Below are 19393 nucleotides of genomic sequence, written 5' to 3'. Positions count from 1 at the left end.
ATGCCAGTCACACACCTGTTTTCTGAGCTTCTGTCACTCTCCTTGCATCAAATCTAGAACTGGGGCAGTTAGCTGTATTGTTTAGATGACCATGCATGGAAGCTTCTTTGACAAGTTCTTCCACAAACATGGTCCGTAAGAGTTTTCCTACATGGTAGTTAATTCAGAGTTCAAAGACTCCGTCTGATATATAGTGGCTATAATAAGCAGACAGGTTTAATAAAGCCTCTCTAGCATTAACTCTCAAACAATAATCACGCAGTAAAGTGAATTGGTTCCCTAATGCAGTACTGATGGGTGCTTTGTAACTATGTGCAATATTAATAGCTAGGAAGACTTTCCTGAAGGACATGCCTTCAAAGGCCACAGGAAAGCAGATAATTAAATACATTCAAATGTGAATTAGTTTGCTGCATTTAGTGGATTAAGCCTGAACTTCCCTTACAATAAAGGTGTTCGGGACTCAATCTGTTCCTGCAGAGAGGAAGTTAAACGAACCCTCTGCAAAAGTAGGCTAAGGCAATAGAAGGATTATGTGGCTCAGAGTTCGCCATTGGGAGGAACGGAGGATGGATTAGAGGAGTTAGAGGAATAAATCAAGGCTGTGGTTATTTTGCCACCTCTCTCCCACATCAGAAATCTGCAGTCCCACACAACCACCTCTTCTGCCTGATTACCGGGCAGACCTGGCTGCGTAAGGAGATGAGGAGGTCAGCTCACCTGCTGGGCAGAACCTGAGCAAGAGGAGCCGAGCGCCTCCCTGGGTTATGTGCATTAACAATAAGTAGGCTTTAAAACAACACTGATGTCTACACGCTCAGAAAGCCTGCTATATACATACTGCAGAAAACATCCCCACACTGCTAATCCTTCACACAAAGATTACATAAACGTGCCAAGCTCGGTGCCAGCAGCTAAGAGCCTTTAGGAACAGTCGCTATGACCTATACCTAGACCTGCTTCCCCCCTTAATTTTTGGGGTCCGTCTTTTCGGGAGCGCAGCCTTTCGCCTGCAACACGCACCGAGACGCCTCAGCTGTGCTGCCCCCAGGGGGCTGTGCCTGAGGGGAGCCCCCGGGCAGCAGCGGCAGAGCTGCGATACATGTGCGGGGGGCACCGCAGCGAGCCGGGGCCCCCTCCTCAGCCTGAGGCGGGGCGGGGAAATCCCCAGGATCCCCCCCCTGCCCCCGCCCGGGGACACACGGCGTTAGTCACCGGGACCCTCCCCCGGCTCGGCCCCGTCAGCGGGCGGCGGCGCCGCTCCTCGCTGCCCTCCGTGAGGCGGCCGGGGAGGATGGCGAGAGTCGGGCAGCGCCTGGCGGGGCTCCCTCGGGCCGCGGGGGCGAGCTGAAGCCCCCCGGTGCCCACCCGCCCCGAGCGGGGAATGAGAGGCGGCGGTGCGGGGCTGCCGGAGCCCGCCGGGACCCACCATGAGGGAGCTGGCGATCGAGATCGGCATACGGATCCTGCTCTTCGGGGTCTTCGTGTGAGTAACCCCCCCTCCTCGGGCAGCGGGTGCCTCCAGTACTACCTCAACTTTCCGTCCCGGCGGCCGGGCGAGGTGCCGGGGGGCTGAGGGGAGGGAGAAGCCCTCAGCAACCCCTCAGCCGCCGACGCTGAGCCCCCCAGGGCGACCCCTGCCCTCCCGGGACCCGGGGAGCAGAGCCGCTGCCCCCCGGCTTGGGCTCTCTCCCCGGGGTGCGGGTGGCTGCGGGGAGCACCCCTGCCCTGGGAGTTTGCCGACGACCTGCGGGAAGGCTTTTGAGAAAGATGCTGCTACTTTGTGGCAGAAGCGTGCAAAATAATAATAAAAATCTGCTGCCGTTGTCGTTTGGCCAGCTGTGGTTCTTGCGATAAGGCTGTAGGTGCACCTCAGCAGCTGGCTTGTGGCGGTGGGAAGAGCTGTGGGTGCCCCGGGGCAGGCACCCCTCGCCGGGGAGCCACCGGCTGGGAGCTGGGATAGGACCAGGACCTCGGGATGGTGGCCGTGAAATGTGGGTTGGAGCTGGGTTTGAAGGCATGTTTGCGCTCTGGTATGTAGGAAGGAAAGTCATGAAAAGCTGGTTGCTAAAAGACGTGCGACTACCGCTGCGTGAACGCTGCTTTTGCCTTCCTTCGGAGAAAGCAGTTACGCGGTATTTCACTCTATGCTTCAGGCAGGCTTCTCTCTTCCCTTTCAGGGCTGTACCCATTTCTTCTTTCCGGCAGTTTGTGTTCTCCGGGCATTTGAACAACAATGATAAGTTTGATTCTTAAGTTTCCTTAACGTTTAAAGATGAGTATCCTAAATCTTTGCGATCTCTCTAAAGCATCACAGAAACCGGATCAGATTCTGCTGCTGTTTGTTTGCCTCCTTAGCAGTGGATTCTGTTGGGCGCAGATGCAGCAATAGCAGGGCAGCTATTAAACCGCGGTACTGACTTACAGCTGGCGATACTGGCACGCTTTGATCTGATTCCTTTCTAACCTCTCGTGGTTAATGAATAACTTGCCCAATTTACTGGTAGTGGAGTCTTTCCTCAGTGCTCGTTTCTCTCAAATATTGATGCAAATGAAAAGATTTGCAAGGTGTTTAATAAGTGCCATCCTTTTCATTCTAGGATAGGCTTTGACACTTTCAAAAAACTCTAAGGTACATTTGATACCTTTCTATTCAGTTGCATCTTACTTTAAAAGTAGCCCTGTTCCTTTCAACCAAACTCTGATCTGGAGCACATGGGATTGCAGGGCGAGTGAAGACCTCAGGATCTGATGCTACATCAGGACCTTACCTTTTACATGTGTAATTCATCTCTTGCACCATCCAGTGAGAGATCTCCTAATATAGTTTATTACCACATATGTAAATCATGCTCTACTGTAAGCAATCATTTCTTGCTTGTGCTTGTCTTCTGTCCTCATTTCTCCTCTCTGAACGTTTTTGTAATTTTTACTATTCTTTATGCAGTTGTTCTAAAGTTAACTGAGTGCGTGGCTGAAGAAAATGCTTCGGGTAGATAATGCTAAATGGCAAATGCCAAATGGCTAACGACTACACAAGTAATTTTCATGTTTTCACATGGCATAGCTCCTGTCTTCTTGGAATTCTGGGGAATAACTTAGATATTGTAATAAGTCTTTTCATTTATATCTGAAAGTGCTAAACACATTGTTCACGTCAGGGTTGTCGGTATGTAGTTTCATGAATAACTGCATTTTATTTGTTGGTAATGATTGCAAGTCTATAAACTGTAGGTAGATGAATGGCTTTTATAGTCAAATAATCTTAACACCAAATGATTGATTTTTTTTTTTTTTTTTTTTTTTGCTGTTGAAGTAGTAGTCAGTATTTTTCTTATTTTTTCCAATGAGGCATTTATCTTTTGAAACTTCTTTTTATTTGTTGTTTTCTGTGGTTTTGTAGACAGCCAGAGCATGCATTTTTATGGAGTTTTGAGTTCACTGCAATTTCTTTTCAAGAATGAACAATTACAGATGAAGTTGGAAGCTCTGGGACTGGAACCCAGGCAACAGCAATGTAAGCTGTACTGCAGAAACTATTTCTAGGAATGAAAAGGCTGTACGATTCCTTCCTCCCTTGGAAAGGAACGCCACTGACATCAAGGAGTTGGGGCCAGGTCTGAGACCCTCTTTGTGCTAACTGCGACATAGATGTTTGTCCAACAGGAATTGGACTGAAGGGAATTAGTTCATTCTGAGAAGGTGTTGATGACTTGGGTCACTACCAGCCTTTGCAGTGTTAGAAGTCTGACCTTGAAGAGAGTGGTTCCAGAGTTATATGCCAATCATTTGAACCATCTGTGCCTCCCAGATGTCTTTTTAGCTTCAACCTACTGATTAATATAACTCCGAGTAAAATGCTGGCATATTTTCTACCATAAAATACAAAAGGGGAAGGCGCATATTCCATGTTGTAGTTTTGCTTGGTGATAAATGTAATTTCATAAAAATGGAGGTGTGAAAACTTATGTTGATTACCGAAATTGAGTATAGTGCCAATTTGAATGCATTTTACAGCAACAACAGCCATATTTTCGATACTTAAGACTGGCAACTTTTTTATTTCCCCAGTAGCTATAATTATCAACTTTAGTCATTCCACTTGAAGGCAAAAAAGCCCTTTACTTTTTATTTAAGTTCTCTTCCATCACGAGAATGTACAGCACTACGAGTTATGCACGTTTTTGATGGTTGTGTACTGGTTTAGATGAATTCAAGAGACTTTCAAAAAAAATAACAGCAACAACTGACTCAGTTCTAGATGTTGTGTACCTAGCAATTGCTAAGTGTTCCCTTGCCAATTAAAGACTGGTTTAAGTATTGAAATTAAGCAGCTCAAGCTTCTGTGCATTTACAGAGTTCTGTACTGAAGGGCACTTTATCCCTCAGGATTTACTACTATTGAAGGAGAGATTAGTTAGGGGAGATCTATTTGAAGACCTACAGCTGTCTAAAATTCAGAAGCAGGATTTAAAAAAAGCTGGTTGCAGTCAAAAACATACTTGATGCTCACTTTACTGGGTGGGAAGCTAAATGGGCATTCTTTGAGTACCTTCGGCAAAGTAGCTCTCAAGCTGCAAGTAACAACAATATTTCTATTCTGCCCTACAGCTTTTCCCAGTTCCCCAGGATTAACAAATTCAGTTTTGTTCTCAAGATATTTAGCCTTGCAGCTTTTCACTGGGCTGAACTGATGCTAATGTGCATAGATGCTTTCCTTCTTGCTAAGCAAAGAAATTCTCACTATATGATTTGACTAGTTATTACATTATGCAATATCAAATATTTTTCATTTAAATTTCATCAGTTAAACTAAAAAGCATGAAATGTTACGTATTAAACAGTGTGAGTATACAAGTGGATTTTGGAAAGTGAGATTTTTTGTCATGTAAGGTCTCAGAAGTAGAAATGGTCTATTTAATACAACAACTGTAAGCATGTACTGTGTTTATAGAAAAAATCAAACACTAGTTGAAGAATGATCAAAATAGGATCTTGCTTCTGTTTTCTTCATTTTGTATTTATTCCTATGTCTTGGAGCATTTTATAATGCTGAATTAATGCTAAAACATATTAAACGTAATCAGTCTTTCTGCTCCATGTGAATGGTGGCATTTCTCACTTATTGAATGCTTAATGAAAGGAAATTGTTTTGACTGACTTGTTTTTATTCAGTTAAGGCAACTGTAAAAAGATTTGTGTGCCAGCCTGGTGTTTGACACAGGAACAATGTCCTTAAAGGGATGTTCATCTGTCCTAAAAAGAAGAAATACATTGAGTGGTAGCTCTGAGTGAGACGGTAATTGCCAGTAGGGCTGCCTTTGTTTCTTAGGAAAGTACATATTGTTCAGTTTCAGTTGTCTTCTACAAGGAAAACTTTTTCAGGAGTTTCAAGACCATAGAATTGTCTTAATAGAAAGACAGAAGAATTTATGTGCCTTGTGGTATGTTTAATGCAATGACTTTTAGTGTCAACAGCGTATTGCTGATGTTTCTTGAGCTGTCTAATTGATTAAAAAGACAGTCTTTCAAGGATTGCTTCATCAAACCTCAAGCTCTTCAGCGAGCGTGATGTGATTAAAATATAAATGTCATTCAGAGTAATTGGATATCTTCCCTACAGCACAGTCTCATTAACAGTCTCCCTCAGGGATAAATGTTTATGTGCAGGCTGATACACATATACGTTACATACATGGGTGTACAGTGTTAACTAACACTGACATCTCTCGTGTGTGCATGCCCTGATCCGACTCTGATTTAAGTAAATGCAAGCTGATCCTGTATGTATTGGTTCTCTTATAAATTTAGAATCTTAAGATTTTAATCAAGTTGATATGCATGAAATGATATAGGCTGGAAGGCACTTTCAAGTAGCTTTCTTTGTCATGGGTGGTGATCTTCTGGATAGTCTGCATACAGGTTGCCTTCAGAAATTATACTATGTATTGACTTATTAACACAGACAGAAAATCAATTGGCTGAGGCAATTCCACAATGCTACAGTTCTGCTTTCCTATTTTACCACGGTTTGCCTTCTCTCTGTCATATCCATTGGGTTTTGGAAGACAGACTGAGCAGGGACTGATGAGCAGTTGGAGAACTGTAGGTAATAAAAGGAAAATGGTACTGAGAAGAAAACACCAGGCTGAGATGTCAAGATATTTCCTTATGATGACAAAAATTACACAGATCAGTTGGACGTTTCAAGTCTAGGATCTATAGCTGAACATGTCAAAGAGAAGTTAATATTTGGTCACATGAGCTTGTTAGGCTCTTTGCCCTATTTTCTTGACCTTAGTAGCCCATAACTTTGATTTTGTTTGGAACCTGACTTTTGGCTTTTGATCTTAAAAGTCTTGGACTTAATTTCTCTGTACCCTAGTTTCTCATCTATAAAGGGGGAGTAATACCTCTTTTTCCCATGCTTGGTTCATTTAGATGATAAATTCTTTGTTATAATGTACACGGACAGTAGCCAGACCCATTGAATATTGAATTTGCTTGGAGCTTTTTCAGGGTTAGTTTCACAAATAGTAATGTTAATAGGAAGTGAGAACATCAACAGGTTTGATTACTAGCCTGTTTAGAAGCAGTTACTCTATTGCAAACCATACTTTAGATCATGCTAAAACGAGGGAAAGATGTAGCTTAGTAGCCCAGGTTGAACTCTAGCTCACTGAATAGGGTTAAAGCACAGTTAAGGGAGAGGCCTGCCCTAAAAAAGCCCTTGCCTCTGGTGCTTAGGATCTGACAGCACATATCAAAGGTTGCACATTGAGCTTCAGAGGTTGCACATTGAGTTCCAGTGGCAAGCAACAGGCTTGTTCCAGTGCTCAGCACTCTGCTCTACCTTTGAAGTGATGGAAGAATTAGAATGCTATGGAGCTTCTGTAACTCACTGAAAGCAGCTGATACACCACGAAGTAACCTGAATTTTTAAATGCTCTGAGCTCTGACTCCTTGAGAGGTTACTGTAAAAACAAAAGGTCATAAATACCTATTATGCCTAGTGTAATATGAAGCACACAACAAAATGACTGCGTGTCCGTCCTAATATCTATGAAATATCACCAGGCTAACAGAGACACTTGGTGTTTGGTGTTCACTGAGCTGAAGCTTCTGTTTATGTTGTTTTCTTCCTACATTGAGACTAGGGTAGCATTTTACTGACATTGATAAAAATTATTCAGGAAAAAGGTGCACTTTTTTTTCTTTTGTGTGTGTGTGTGCAGATTTTTGTCTGTGCCAAAGATATACAACAATCTATAAAGCAGTCTCAATACTTTTAGATTGTGCAGCTAAGTCTATTTTGTTTGTCTCCCCTGAGTTCCAGGATTTAAATGGGATTTAATGGCAAGAATTTTAATTTTCCTATTAATAGGGTAGGATTCACAGTTATGTCCATTGCTAAACTCCCAGCTGAATTCATGCTAAAAAAGGATGCTTTTGTAAATGCTAAAGCATTTGCTCCAGATTTTTGAGGAGAAAATGGTGCCTGTCTCTCTTCATGTTGAATCCTATTTGCTCACTGGCTTTGGCACTTTGCTCTCAGCCTTGATTGAGGACTTTTTATAGCAAGAATGTTACTAAGACTGACAGAGCTTCTGTAAGGGAAAGTTTTCTTTAAAAAATTGAATTTTATACTTTGATCTAAGCACAGTCAGGCTGTACTTTTTATGAAAGCCTTTGCCATAAGAAATAGAGTTGTGCCGCAAACTTCTTGCTGAGAATGTGCTCGTGCCCAGCACCTGACACAGTAAATCCAAATCTTTAGTCTCCCGATCTGTTGATGACTTTGAAAAGTGAGTGCTCAGAAGTAGTTAGCAGAATTATTGACACTGAAAGCAGATTAAGGATTAGATTTAGTGTGTACCTTATCTTTTTTTTCTTCTCCTGTATTGAGTACCCTGCTGATACTGAACAGGGGATGTTTGAGTGCAGCATCTATGCTGGTGAGGAATGACAGACACAGAGAAAGCTGAAGACAATACGTGCATCCTTTTTTATAGTATAAGTTCTGATCAGCTAATGAACATCGGGGATTTATCACCTGATAAAATGGACATATGATCCAATTGGATTTGTCTCACAGAAGAGACAAAGTTCTTATCAGGTGTGGCACTTGAAATAAGCTTTTCATAATTGTTCATTTTTAAAGGGATTTTCCATTCATGTTTTACCTTTTCCTTGTGAATAGTAAACTTGTGATCATTGGACCACAAGTCATTACTATGCAGGAAACTCTGTGAGTGATCTCTGTGATTTTGCAGAAAACCAGATTAAGAATATTTCTTAGTTGTAAATCAGATTGGTACAATCCCTGTGTATTGTATTAGTTTATTTCTCTGCATTACAAAACATTTTTGGCTTTTACTATCCAAGTGGATAAATATTTTCCCCATTAAAATGTTGCTGAATTTTTGTTAAAATAATACATCTAAATGTACATAGCTGAAATGGCAATATTTTTATTTTTATTTTCTTTCTCCAGAGGCCAGAATAACAGGGTTTGCAAATGGTGTTTTGATAGTAAGTGGCTGATTAAGATAAGTCATGCAAGTGAATTTGAGAGAATCAGGGAGGATTGAGAAAGATGGTAGGAGGGTACAGAAAACACCTTTACTGAGATAAGATGGAAATAATTGAGCTGTTCAATCTAGAAATGGCAGTAATCCTCACATGTAAGTGGCTGCCGGAGAGATGTATAAAGAGAGCAAACAGCTCTTTGCCCCCTTTGGGACTATAGAAAGAGGAATGATTTTAACCTGTACCGAGGGAAACTTGGGCAGAGTGTGGGGAAGTACAACCTAATTGTAAGGACATCTAAGCACTGGGAAGGATCGCCTGAGGCTTATGTAGAATCTCCACCACCGGAAATTTTTAAGAGCGAGTTATGCTAAAACATATCGGGAGCATTTTATCTCAAGTTGAATCCACATTGCTGGGAGGAGATAGACTTGGTGGCCTTGTAAGCTGACATGAAGTGACTTAGTGGACTGAGGCTTGTACTGTCTGAGTCTGTCCCAGTGTGTAGGAAAAGTCGAAAGACATTACAGAAACATTTCTTTAAGAGAAATTTGGCACATGCTGAGAGGCAGAGAAGGAAATGGTGCTACTAATGTAATGTTACTTGGAGAATACTTTAGCAAAGACTGAGCAGAAGCTGATGATCCCTTATGGCTCTAGGGCACTGCAATGTCAGATACCTTATTCTTAATATTCTGCATTGATGAGACTGTGAGGAAAATGGAATCTTAGGTTAGGTGAGAAATTTCACTCTGCAATTGTGCATTTCAACATTTTACTGTATTTCAAGTGTGATGCTTTACTGCTGTCCTTAGAGTTTGTAACGGAGGTGTAACTGTCAGATTGGAAGTGTTTCAACTTTGAAAGATTTGTGGCACCCTGCCAAGCATTGTGAAACCTTGCAAATTGAAAACAACAGAGGAGAACATCAATTGATATGAAGTGTTATATTTTCATTAGCTGCTAATTTTCCCTAATGGGAGAACAGGTCTAATAGCCTGATGGTACTCTCATGGCCAAGAGAGAGACTATTAATAATTTCATTCATCTCGTGTCCAAGGTGCTTTACAGGAGTGTAACTCTTGCAATTGGGCTTCAGTGATTACCACAAAATGCTGAAAGTGATGCTCATATTCCCCATGAGTGTACAGTTTTTTTTAATTGTTATTAAAGCTAGTCTATGGAACATGTAATTATTCACACAAATGTTTTTGGAGTGAGTGATTTTAATATAGTTGGATTTGATTGTGAATGTAGTTAGACAGGTCTTTTTTTTTTTCCCCCAGAGAAAAATGAAGTCATTGCATAAAGCAACTTGGAAGGAAAAACTGGAACAAAATCATTTGTAAATTCATATTAAATTTAGTGAATAACTTGGCCCAGAAATTCTCTCTTTATTAATACTGAAGTGTTTTATTTTAGAATTTGCATTTTTAAAAACATTTTTATTAAGATTAAAACAACTTTAATAGACCCCCCCCCAAATAAAATGTTTAATCTCAATTTGGGTTAGAAAGGTATGTTCCTGCTTGACCAAAAATGAATGTTCACATTTGACATTAAGAAACTCTTGACTGAGCCTTCTGGATTGGTCCATAGTATTTCTCCCCTCTCTCACTTTCTTACCAGCTCCTGAGCTTTCAATCCAAAAAGCTCTCTGGGGATGTGTTTTGGCTCTTAGCTCCAGCAGTGGATCATTTGTTTGATACTACTTCATCTTCACTTTGGTCTGTACCACTTGATGTGGTTTATGCTTTTGAGGCATGACATGAAGACAGGTTTCACTTCCATACAGGTCTTCTGTCAAGGTCATGTCCACATATCATACGTTTAAGGGGAAAAGTGGTGCTTAGGGACTGAGACATAAATCATAAAGATGCATATGGTAAACATATTCTAGACTAAAAATAAACCTATGGTCCATAGGAGTGTGGTGTACAGGTATGAAAACAGAAGAAACTTTGTCAGATTACTCAGCTTTATCAGATTGCTATGACGTTAGGATAATTGTCCAAGGAACTGTTGGGAGTTGTTTGCCTGAAAACAGCCTGAGATAATAAAAATTAATCATTAAAATGCATCAAAAGAAAAATTTTGACCATCTGCAGTGTATCTAGATACATTATTCAGATACTTGCTTGTGTGGTTTTAGTCTGTAATATGAATTCCGCTCTTTCATTATTTAGAACAGTGTACCTCTGCAAGCTCTGAAACTTCCAATGGCTGTCAGTGTTTGTACTACTAAAGATTTCCCTTCTCTCTTCTCCTGTCTCCCCAAACACATACATAAACAAGACTTTTGTGAAAGATTTTACATCATAAGGTATACTTATTAATTGTTGTCTGTGTGATCTGTTTTTCTTACTATAAATCATGTTTGTTTTTTTTTTCAACTAAAATGATAGATAAATGATGTAAGGAGTATCCAGTTGTTTTCACTTTGTTGGTAATTGTGTCACTGTGACTTATTTCTGTTGCAGTACTTCAGCTGTACTGCATTGCCTTAAGTATAGTATATCGATAATAAGGAGCAGCTCATACATGCATGCCTTGTGCTTGATCTGCTTCATGCTTCAAGTTGCTCCATGTGAGCAGGGATCACAAGAACTGAACTGTTTTTCTACTTCAGAAGCAGCTAAATGCCAAATCAAATGTGGTTTTGTTTTAAATCTGTTTATTATATTTTATATTTATATTTTATATATGCTGATCAGGAAGCAAAAAGAGGAAAAGCTCACTTTCCATAGTAGGTGAAAGAAAGTTTAAAAAATATAAAAACAGCCTAAATATGACAATGTGACTAATTTTTGCAGTGCTTATTTTCCTGTTTCAGTATAACCACTCTTAAAGCTGCAATGCAGCGTGACCAACTATTCCCAATTTCTTTCCTTCACTTTGCGCATTTCCACGTATTTCACTTCTGTAAGGAAGAAATGATGGTGAAAAGGTTGTATCTAAGCCAGTTAAGTATATTAACTCCTGGGTACCCAATTTTTTTTCCCATTGAATGGAAGTTTTCCAGATTCAGTCACTTCATAGTGGCAATAATGAAGCTCAGCAATATCAAAGGCTAAACACTTGGAACGCAATTAGCACAGGAAAAAGGAGAATGTATAGACTGGAAGTTCCTGGATTCTTTTTTGGCACAAGAACAATTGGCTGGCTTTGTTTATTACTTGGGTTGGTCATACATGTTCAGGTAATCCTTTCCATTTCCTCCTCAGTTTAGTATGGCTGAAATAATGTCACACGAAGGAAATGTCCATTTACAGTGTACAGACGTCCATACAGTGTACAGATGTCCATTTACATCCATTTACAGAGATGTTTTAAATGCCAGGTCTTGAGAAAACAGTAGATATATATAATTTAGGGACTAAGCAAATTCACATTAGATACTTAAACTCCAGGCTATTCTCTTTTCAGCATTGTGAAAGAATTGCTGGTTCACTATTTCATATTAAGTATTCTAAGAGCATTTACATATCACATATATTATCTCATAAACAGCAGGACTCCCATCATTTGTTTCATATTATTTCTTGATTTTGGACCAGCAGACTTGAGCCTAATCCCAGGCACAGATGATGAAGTCTGTGTAAATACAGCCTCAGACACCACATCAGAAAAGGGTCCGATGGCTTGGTAATCATTCAGAAACACTGTCTGGCACAGACTCTATTATCTTGTCATGCACGTTGGTTTTGAAGAGCACATCTCACATCATGGTTGGCTTTGTTGGCTCAATAAGAGTACAGTTCACCTTGACTGGGGTGCCATGATAGCTGCAAAGGGGAGAGTGAAGAGGATGACCATTCAGCTTTGGCGTCAGTAGCACCCAGGTACAAATCTGTTAAATCAGTGCTTATATGAGGCAAATCTGTGAAACATGCTACGCCAGTAAGGTTGAAGGAAAATACTGGAAACTCTCCTCCTACAGCACATCTGGGAAATATGACAGCCACAATAATATATAGATTTTAAACTGCATCAGGATTTATTTTAAATCCCTTTTTAATCAAAATGATTTCTCATATCTGAAGGGCTAATGTGGCCATATGTGCTAAGTAAATGTAACATTGCAATTGCAAATTTAAAATATGCAGAAATCTTTTCCATCAGGTGATACTGACTCATCCGAAGCCAAACCTACTCTTGAGAACCAGGACTCTAATTGCCAGTCACATTTAATAAAAACAAGATGTAAATTTTTTTTTTAAATTTTTTTCTTACATTTCCTTACCCTTTATTTTACTAAGTTAATGTAGAGACAAAGAGGTTGGCCATACGTTTTCCTTGTTATTCCAACAATTCTGATCTCATATGTTTCATAATTTAGTGTTTTTGCTGATTTCCTTTAATTGTGGGCAAGGCTTGCTGATTTTTATTTTTGTGTGTGTTTCAAATGGAAAAAAAATCTTTCAGATGCCTGACTGGAGAAAAAATGTTAATTTTTTAGAAATGTTGTTAGGTTAACATTGTTCGTCATTCAGGATATCCATAAGAATATTAGGACTGCTAATTATTGTTTCACTGGAAGTATAAGTAATAAAGACAATTTCTCAGGGGTAGGAAATGATCACCTGTTGACAAGACCAGGGCCACAAGAAGTTTACTAACCTTAATCACATCTATTCTAATCAATGACTTAAGCTCATCTGTGTATTGTCTTTTGTACCTTATTTCAGCAGTTCCTTATGTTAGGTTACACTAGGTATACCAGCTCTCACTGTCTTTAGTATTTTCAGAGGACAGAGGAAGTCCTGGTTCACGTTTCAGGGAGAATGAGCTCTGGAAATGATAATGTTCATGTATAGACATAAGGACATGCAACAAGGAAAGGACTCAGTGTGAGTCAGGAACAGCTTAGTCTCTGCACGTTTCTCCACCATCACTGAGTTCATATTCTCAATCATCTTTTCTTTGCATCTACCCGCACTGCTTTGCCTTTATCTGTTCCAGGATTTAATTCCAGTGACAGCTTCTCCCTACATAAAAAATGCACCAGCAGAATTAAGAGGGGGGAAGGCCGTATATATTCAGATTTGAATATCTAATCTTATCAAGAAGGAGTGGTATGAAGCCTTTGTTTCTATCTTGTCAAAAATGCAGAAGTTTAAAATGCCATCACCTTGTAGCACTGCCAGAGCTGCATTGGGCACTGAATCAGAACTGAATCAGAAGTTTCTTGCAACGTTTTTCTTACCATTTACTTTCTGTCAATACTCTTCTCAATCTCGATGAGTGCTAGCCTACAAACAAAGGGTTACTGCAAATACAGAGAGGCAAGAGATCCTCTCATTTCTGTAGAAATAAAACTCAGAATTGTTTTTGTATGACATTGCTGGTGCGTATTAACTTCCCTGTACCCTGCAGGGCATTCAAACCCAATAAAGCTCCATATTAGGATTACAGATTGTTAATCAAAAGTGACAGGTGTCTACACTGCATGGCCGTGTATTGAGACGTATATATCTTACTTTTTCAGTTGGCTTTAGTGCAGTTACAATTTGATGGGTTAAATAACAAGTTTCCAGCAAAGATTATGAAGAACCAATAAAAACATTAATTTCTGTTCTCGTGTTCATACTCCTGTGCAATCGATAGCTACTGGAATGTAACTTCTATTATGCTATATAATTTAACTCAACTTCTGATTTCCATGGAAATTTGAAGCTGCTGTTTTCCTGTTTACATGCTTGTCAGCCATGGGTGCTGGGCATATGTGAATACCAGTCCAGGTAATGAGCAAAATATAGCGCTAGGAGTCTTACTTTAAATGCCAGATATTGACAGTTCTGGCTGGGATGGTTTTCCCCACTTTGCATTGGAAAACAGTGGCAGACAACATCAGATCTGTTGATATCCAGTGTTGTGCCTTATCTATAGGGAAAGATGCTCTTTCTGTCAAAACTAGAGTTTATACTCTTGAAGTCATGTTTTTAAATCATGTCAGCTTCTTCCTTGGCAGAATTGCAGTTCAGCATTTACAATCAGGCCTTGGTCACGTATTTGTACCCTAATATGTAACTTCCTTCTTGATGGTTGAGGAACTGTGGATTTTCCCAAATAACTCTTAAAATGAAATGACTCAAATCTCTTTCCTTCTGCTAACCTCTGGGCTAACACAAAGCTATCTCATCACACGCAAGTATGTAGCATTGTTGGAATTAAGTTTCTGAAATATTCATGTGGTGAGCCATATGATGGTGATAAACTATGGGTACTGTTTCTTATCTCACTATTCTTACCATTATATTGTCACCTTCAATTCTGTTAATTTTGCACTCCAGCCATGGACCATTTCAAGCTTTTCATACTTTGTCTGTCTTTGGAGGAGTCCATAAAAGACCCACTGAAAAGTTTTATTTTTTTCTTAATATTATAGGGAACGTTTTCGTATGGCATGAGAATAAGTTATTCTCCGGTATTTGCAAATAACACAATGTGAATGCTTTTCCAGGTATTAGTGTATGTCAGGTAAGAGTGGATCAGCTGAAGTCTCAGGTTCAAATGTGAGTGAAGACAATATTTACAAGCAGTATTCCGTGCACTGTACCCAGTCAGTGTACTTGCTGGCTTCTTTCTATTTAGCCTGGATCACTTGCTGGAAATCCCTAAACCAAACTCTTCCTTTCACAGCTGTTGTGCCCTATGCTGTGTTCTACTTCATGGCCTTTCTTTTACAACTTTGGGGCTGCAAATCAGGTGTGTGAGAATGTCTCAGTGATTTGTGTTGTGTGTATGCCCCTGTAATTAGGACGACTTGTACAGAGCCCTCCTGACTTCAGTCTCACTGATGCCACTCACAACTGTGCAGCTTTAGTGTCAGGACACCTGACTGCACGATTTAACGTGGCAGGTACATGATAAAAGCTTTTACTACTGGGTTTGAGACCTGTTTTGGGGAATGTTCAAGGAGAGAAATATCCTAGAAAGAAAGTGCATGGTGTAGCTTGAATAGCACAGCCACAGCTAATCTGTTTTGGTGGGAGAGGCACTGATGAGTTTGCTCAGAGTCCTGCAGTCAGGGAATGATGGTCAGAGCCAAACTTTATTTCCAGAAGTGCTCGGTGGTGATTTATAAGAGAGGTTCTTGAACACCTATGGCTTTGCTTCTATCTCTTCGTTACTTGCTCAAATAAGAAACTGCATACAAAACCATTTTAGGGTCAGATCTGCTTGTCAACAGATTATACTTAGAAAAGAGGAGAATTGATCACTAGTTATCTGATACAAAAGGCTGAGTACCACAATCACAAGTTCCTGTTCATTCTCTTGTGATGCTTTGTTATGCCATAAGGACTTCCCTTTCCTTTCCTTTGGGACATCCACTGCCTGCATCTGTGAAGAAAAGAAATTCTTCAGAGGGCAAGGCAAGAGACCAAAAAACCAAACCCCCCCAAACAAAAACAAAACAAAACAACAACAACAACAAAAAAACACCTCATACATCCTTTAGATGATTCTCAGAACTGGGAAATGATCCTCTAATCTTCCAGTGTGCTATGGATGCTTCCAACAGAGCAGATACCAAGACCCCCAGGATTGTTTGGAACACAACCCTTTCATTTTCCATCCCATTTCATGTTGTTAATCTCTGAAAATGGAGTTGTGGGCTGGTGAGTCCTTGTAACTCTGGTAGGAGCTTCTAAGGTGAATGCCACCCATGATTTCACTGCTGTTAGCTTGTGAAAGGTACACTTAGTACCTTGTGCTAATAAGGCACAACAATACAATCCAAAAGTTGAGCCCATCTATGCTATTCCTGTCCTGTTCTTGTTGCTAGATTTGGAACATAATTTCCTGCTCTAACTTTCAAAGGTTTCTGTCTTACCAACTTTGCCAGTGCAGTACTGCTTATTGTTCTACCTCGGATCTCAACAACTTCCAAATGTTATTAGGTTTTGATTACTTGCTGCTGAATGCCAGGGAATGGTGGCTACTGCAGGCAGTGTCTGAGGCATTAAGGTGAGGTGCTAAACAATGCTCCGCCAGTAGTTATAGGAGATAAGACCATGGTGGAAGCAAAGGTCTTAGGCTCTGTGAGGGTATTTATGCGATGTTTAATTCACTACCAGTGAATGGCTTTATAATAAAGCATTACTACATATTTTCGTAAAACCACTGTGCAACTTTATCTTGATGTAATTTTATATGTGATATGGTGCTTGCATAGAAATTATCTTACAGGGCTACATGCTGTTAGATAGAAGTGAAATTTACGTAACCTGGAAGTGATTGTGCCCTTAGAAAAGAAGGTCATTTTTATTTAGTGTACTGTTTTATGCAGTAAACCGGGATGTCCAAAACAACCTCAGGCACTTGGGCACCCGTTCCTCTCTGAGGTTTTTAATATTATTAGGGCTCTGGTTTCCCTTGGGGGGCTTTGAAAGTGACAGCTAAAGGCTCTTTAAGTTAAAGTCCTTTTATACCCTAAATGTATGCTATAACTGTTAAAAATGTTGGGTAAATATGTAACCACGCAGAAAATGTAAAGACAAAAGCTAATAGCATATTTTCATCTACAAATCCAAATTAGGTTTACTAAGTTGCCCACCTGCTACCAAGCGGTATGATATGAACGAGTTTCTGTTTTTAGCCATAACAGAAAATGTCTAGAAACCAGCTTGCTTTATCCAAAGACAACATCCATTTCTAATAACGACTAGTCATTTAAACAAGCTTGTGCTAGCTTATGAATAGTAATACAAAGTACTTTTGGATAGAATGAAGGAGCATAAATCACTAAGTGTCAGGAAGCTTAGAAACCAGTATATCCTCAGGATTGTTTAATAGAGTACAAAGGGAATTGCCTTTAAGCTAGAGAAATCTTGTATCCAGTTGCCCACCAATGATGCTTTAAATAAAGAGTTGTTCTCATATGAATCTTGGCGTAAAAATTTAATTAGCAGCTGAGCTCTTTATGAGGATGAAAAAAAAAGTGATTTCTTTTGATATAGTCACCTTCCTTTAACTGTTTACTTTTTATTTCTGTATTGCTCACAAAGACATGATCTGCCACCTTCTATGCCTACTTTTCTCTCCTTCAGTAGTGATTTTCAAATATTTTTTACCTAGCGTCAACAATTTTATGTTGTTGTTTGCATTATGTTTCAGCATAACAATTGAGAACTTTTCTTGGAAGACATTTAGAACACAAGTAAGAGGAAAAAATAGATACATAACGAAATTTAATAGGTGGTGGATAACAAATTGCTGTTATTAAATAAGGTAATAATTGTTACTGTCATCGGTATCTTTGTTTAAATTAATCTTTCTTTAGAAGATTGCAAAGATAGTATATAACAACCAGAAAATCAGTCTTCCATGGGAATCAGATACAATTTATGTTGTTTCTTACAGTTTCATCTCTTTAGAACATGTATTATTTTTCTTTTAAAGGAGTTCCATCTTATGACTTTAGTACATACTTTCAGTGCCATATCATGATTCCTGTGAGAATGATTAAATTGATTTTTTTTTGTTTCATTTCTCAGATTTCAACAAATATACTGTAATATGAGATTTTTTCCTTTCTCCTAGTTTTGTAAGTAAAGGCAATGAAGAAAAAAACACAAGCCTTTAACTCTCTTAGCATCTGCTCATAATGTCAAATGTCATAATGTCAAAATAATTACGTCTCTGGTCTAATGTGTCACATTTTCCAAAAGTGCACTGGTGCTTGTATATACTGTGATCAACTTGAAGCATAAGTGTTTGTGTGTCATTTGTTCTTTGCAGTTTGAAAAAAATCCTTTGAGGCCTAGAAATGTCAAAGAATGTGTCTCTGCTTCAAGGCATTCCTTGGCATATCCATCAGCTCCCATGCTTTGAGACCAGCTCCAGAACAGTCATTAGACCAGCAGATATCTGAAGGAGTATGTCAGAAAAGATGTGACAGCCTGAAAGATGTAGTCATAGGATCATAGAATGGTTTGGGTTGGAAGGGACATTACAGACCATCTAGTTCCAACCTTCCTGCCATGGGCAGGGATGCCTTCTGCTAGACCAGGTTGCTCAAAGCCCAATCCAACCTGGCCTTGACCTCTTCTTGGGATGGAGCATCCACAACTTCTCTGGGCAACCTGTTCCATTGTCTCAGCTACCTCATAGTGAAGAATTTCTTTTTTATATCTTTTCAAAATCTACCTCCTTTTAGTCTAAAACCATTACCCCTTGTCCTAGTGCTACACACCCTGGTAAAGAATCTCCCTATCTATTTTGTAGGCCCACTTTGAATATTGGAAGGCCACAACACGGCCTTCTCAATAGAAGGGCTGATCTCAATCCATTTGTCACCCAGTATGTAATGATGTTTGGGATTTCCCTGGCCCAGGTGCAGAACTTGCGCTTGGCCTTGTTGAACTTCATGAGCTTTGCATGGGCACACCTCTCAAGCCTGTCAAGGTCCTTCTAAAGTGTCAACTGTACTGCAAGCTTGATGTCATCTGCAAGCATGCTGAGGGTGCACTCAATCCCACTGTCTGTGTCACCAAGGAAGATATTAAAAAGCGCTGGTCCCAGTACAGACCCCTGAGGGACACCATTTGCTACTGATCTACACATCTGGACATAAAGTGATTGACCGCAACTCTTTGGATGTGGCATCCAGACAACTTCGTATCTACCAAATAGCCGTCTGTCAAATCCATGTCTCTACAACTTAGAAACAAAGTTGCTTGCGTTGTCTAGAAATCAACTTTTATTTTTCTAGTTGAAGAGAAAAATATAATTTTTTCATATATATAATATTTTATTTCCTGGAAATGGTCTCTTTTGATACATTTCACTCTTTTATGTCTCTCACAAGCCATTGATTTTAAGGAAAAAGGATAAAAGTTTTCATTTTGAAGACTCTGAA

At 39.8% G+C, this 19393-nt stretch overlaps 1 protein-coding gene across 1 annotated transcript in view; it reads left to right on the top strand.

Annotated features, from left to right (window-relative positions):
* Positions 1-1266: 1266 nt before the first annotated feature.
* PLPP4 (phospholipid phosphatase 4) overlaps positions 1267-19393 on the top strand; it is a 60424-nt gene continuing 42297 nt past the window's right edge. Inside the window, exon 1 of the mRNA XM_035547847.2 lies at positions 1267-1486. Coding sequence (XP_035403740.1) covers positions 1431-1486 — 56 coding nt within the window. The 5' untranslated portion in view covers positions 1267-1430. The remainder of the gene's footprint in view (positions 1487-19393) is intronic.

The sequence above is a fragment of the Cygnus atratus genome, chromosome 7 (genome assembly GCF_013377495.2).
Source record: "Cygnus atratus isolate AKBS03 ecotype Queensland, Australia chromosome 7, CAtr_DNAZoo_HiC_assembly, whole genome shotgun sequence".
In the NCBI taxonomy this organism is placed as follows: Eukaryota; Metazoa; Chordata; class Aves; order Anseriformes; family Anatidae; genus Cygnus; species Cygnus atratus.
Note: the sequence above shows the minus strand (reverse complement) of the source record. Positions and strands in the feature narration are given on the sequence as shown.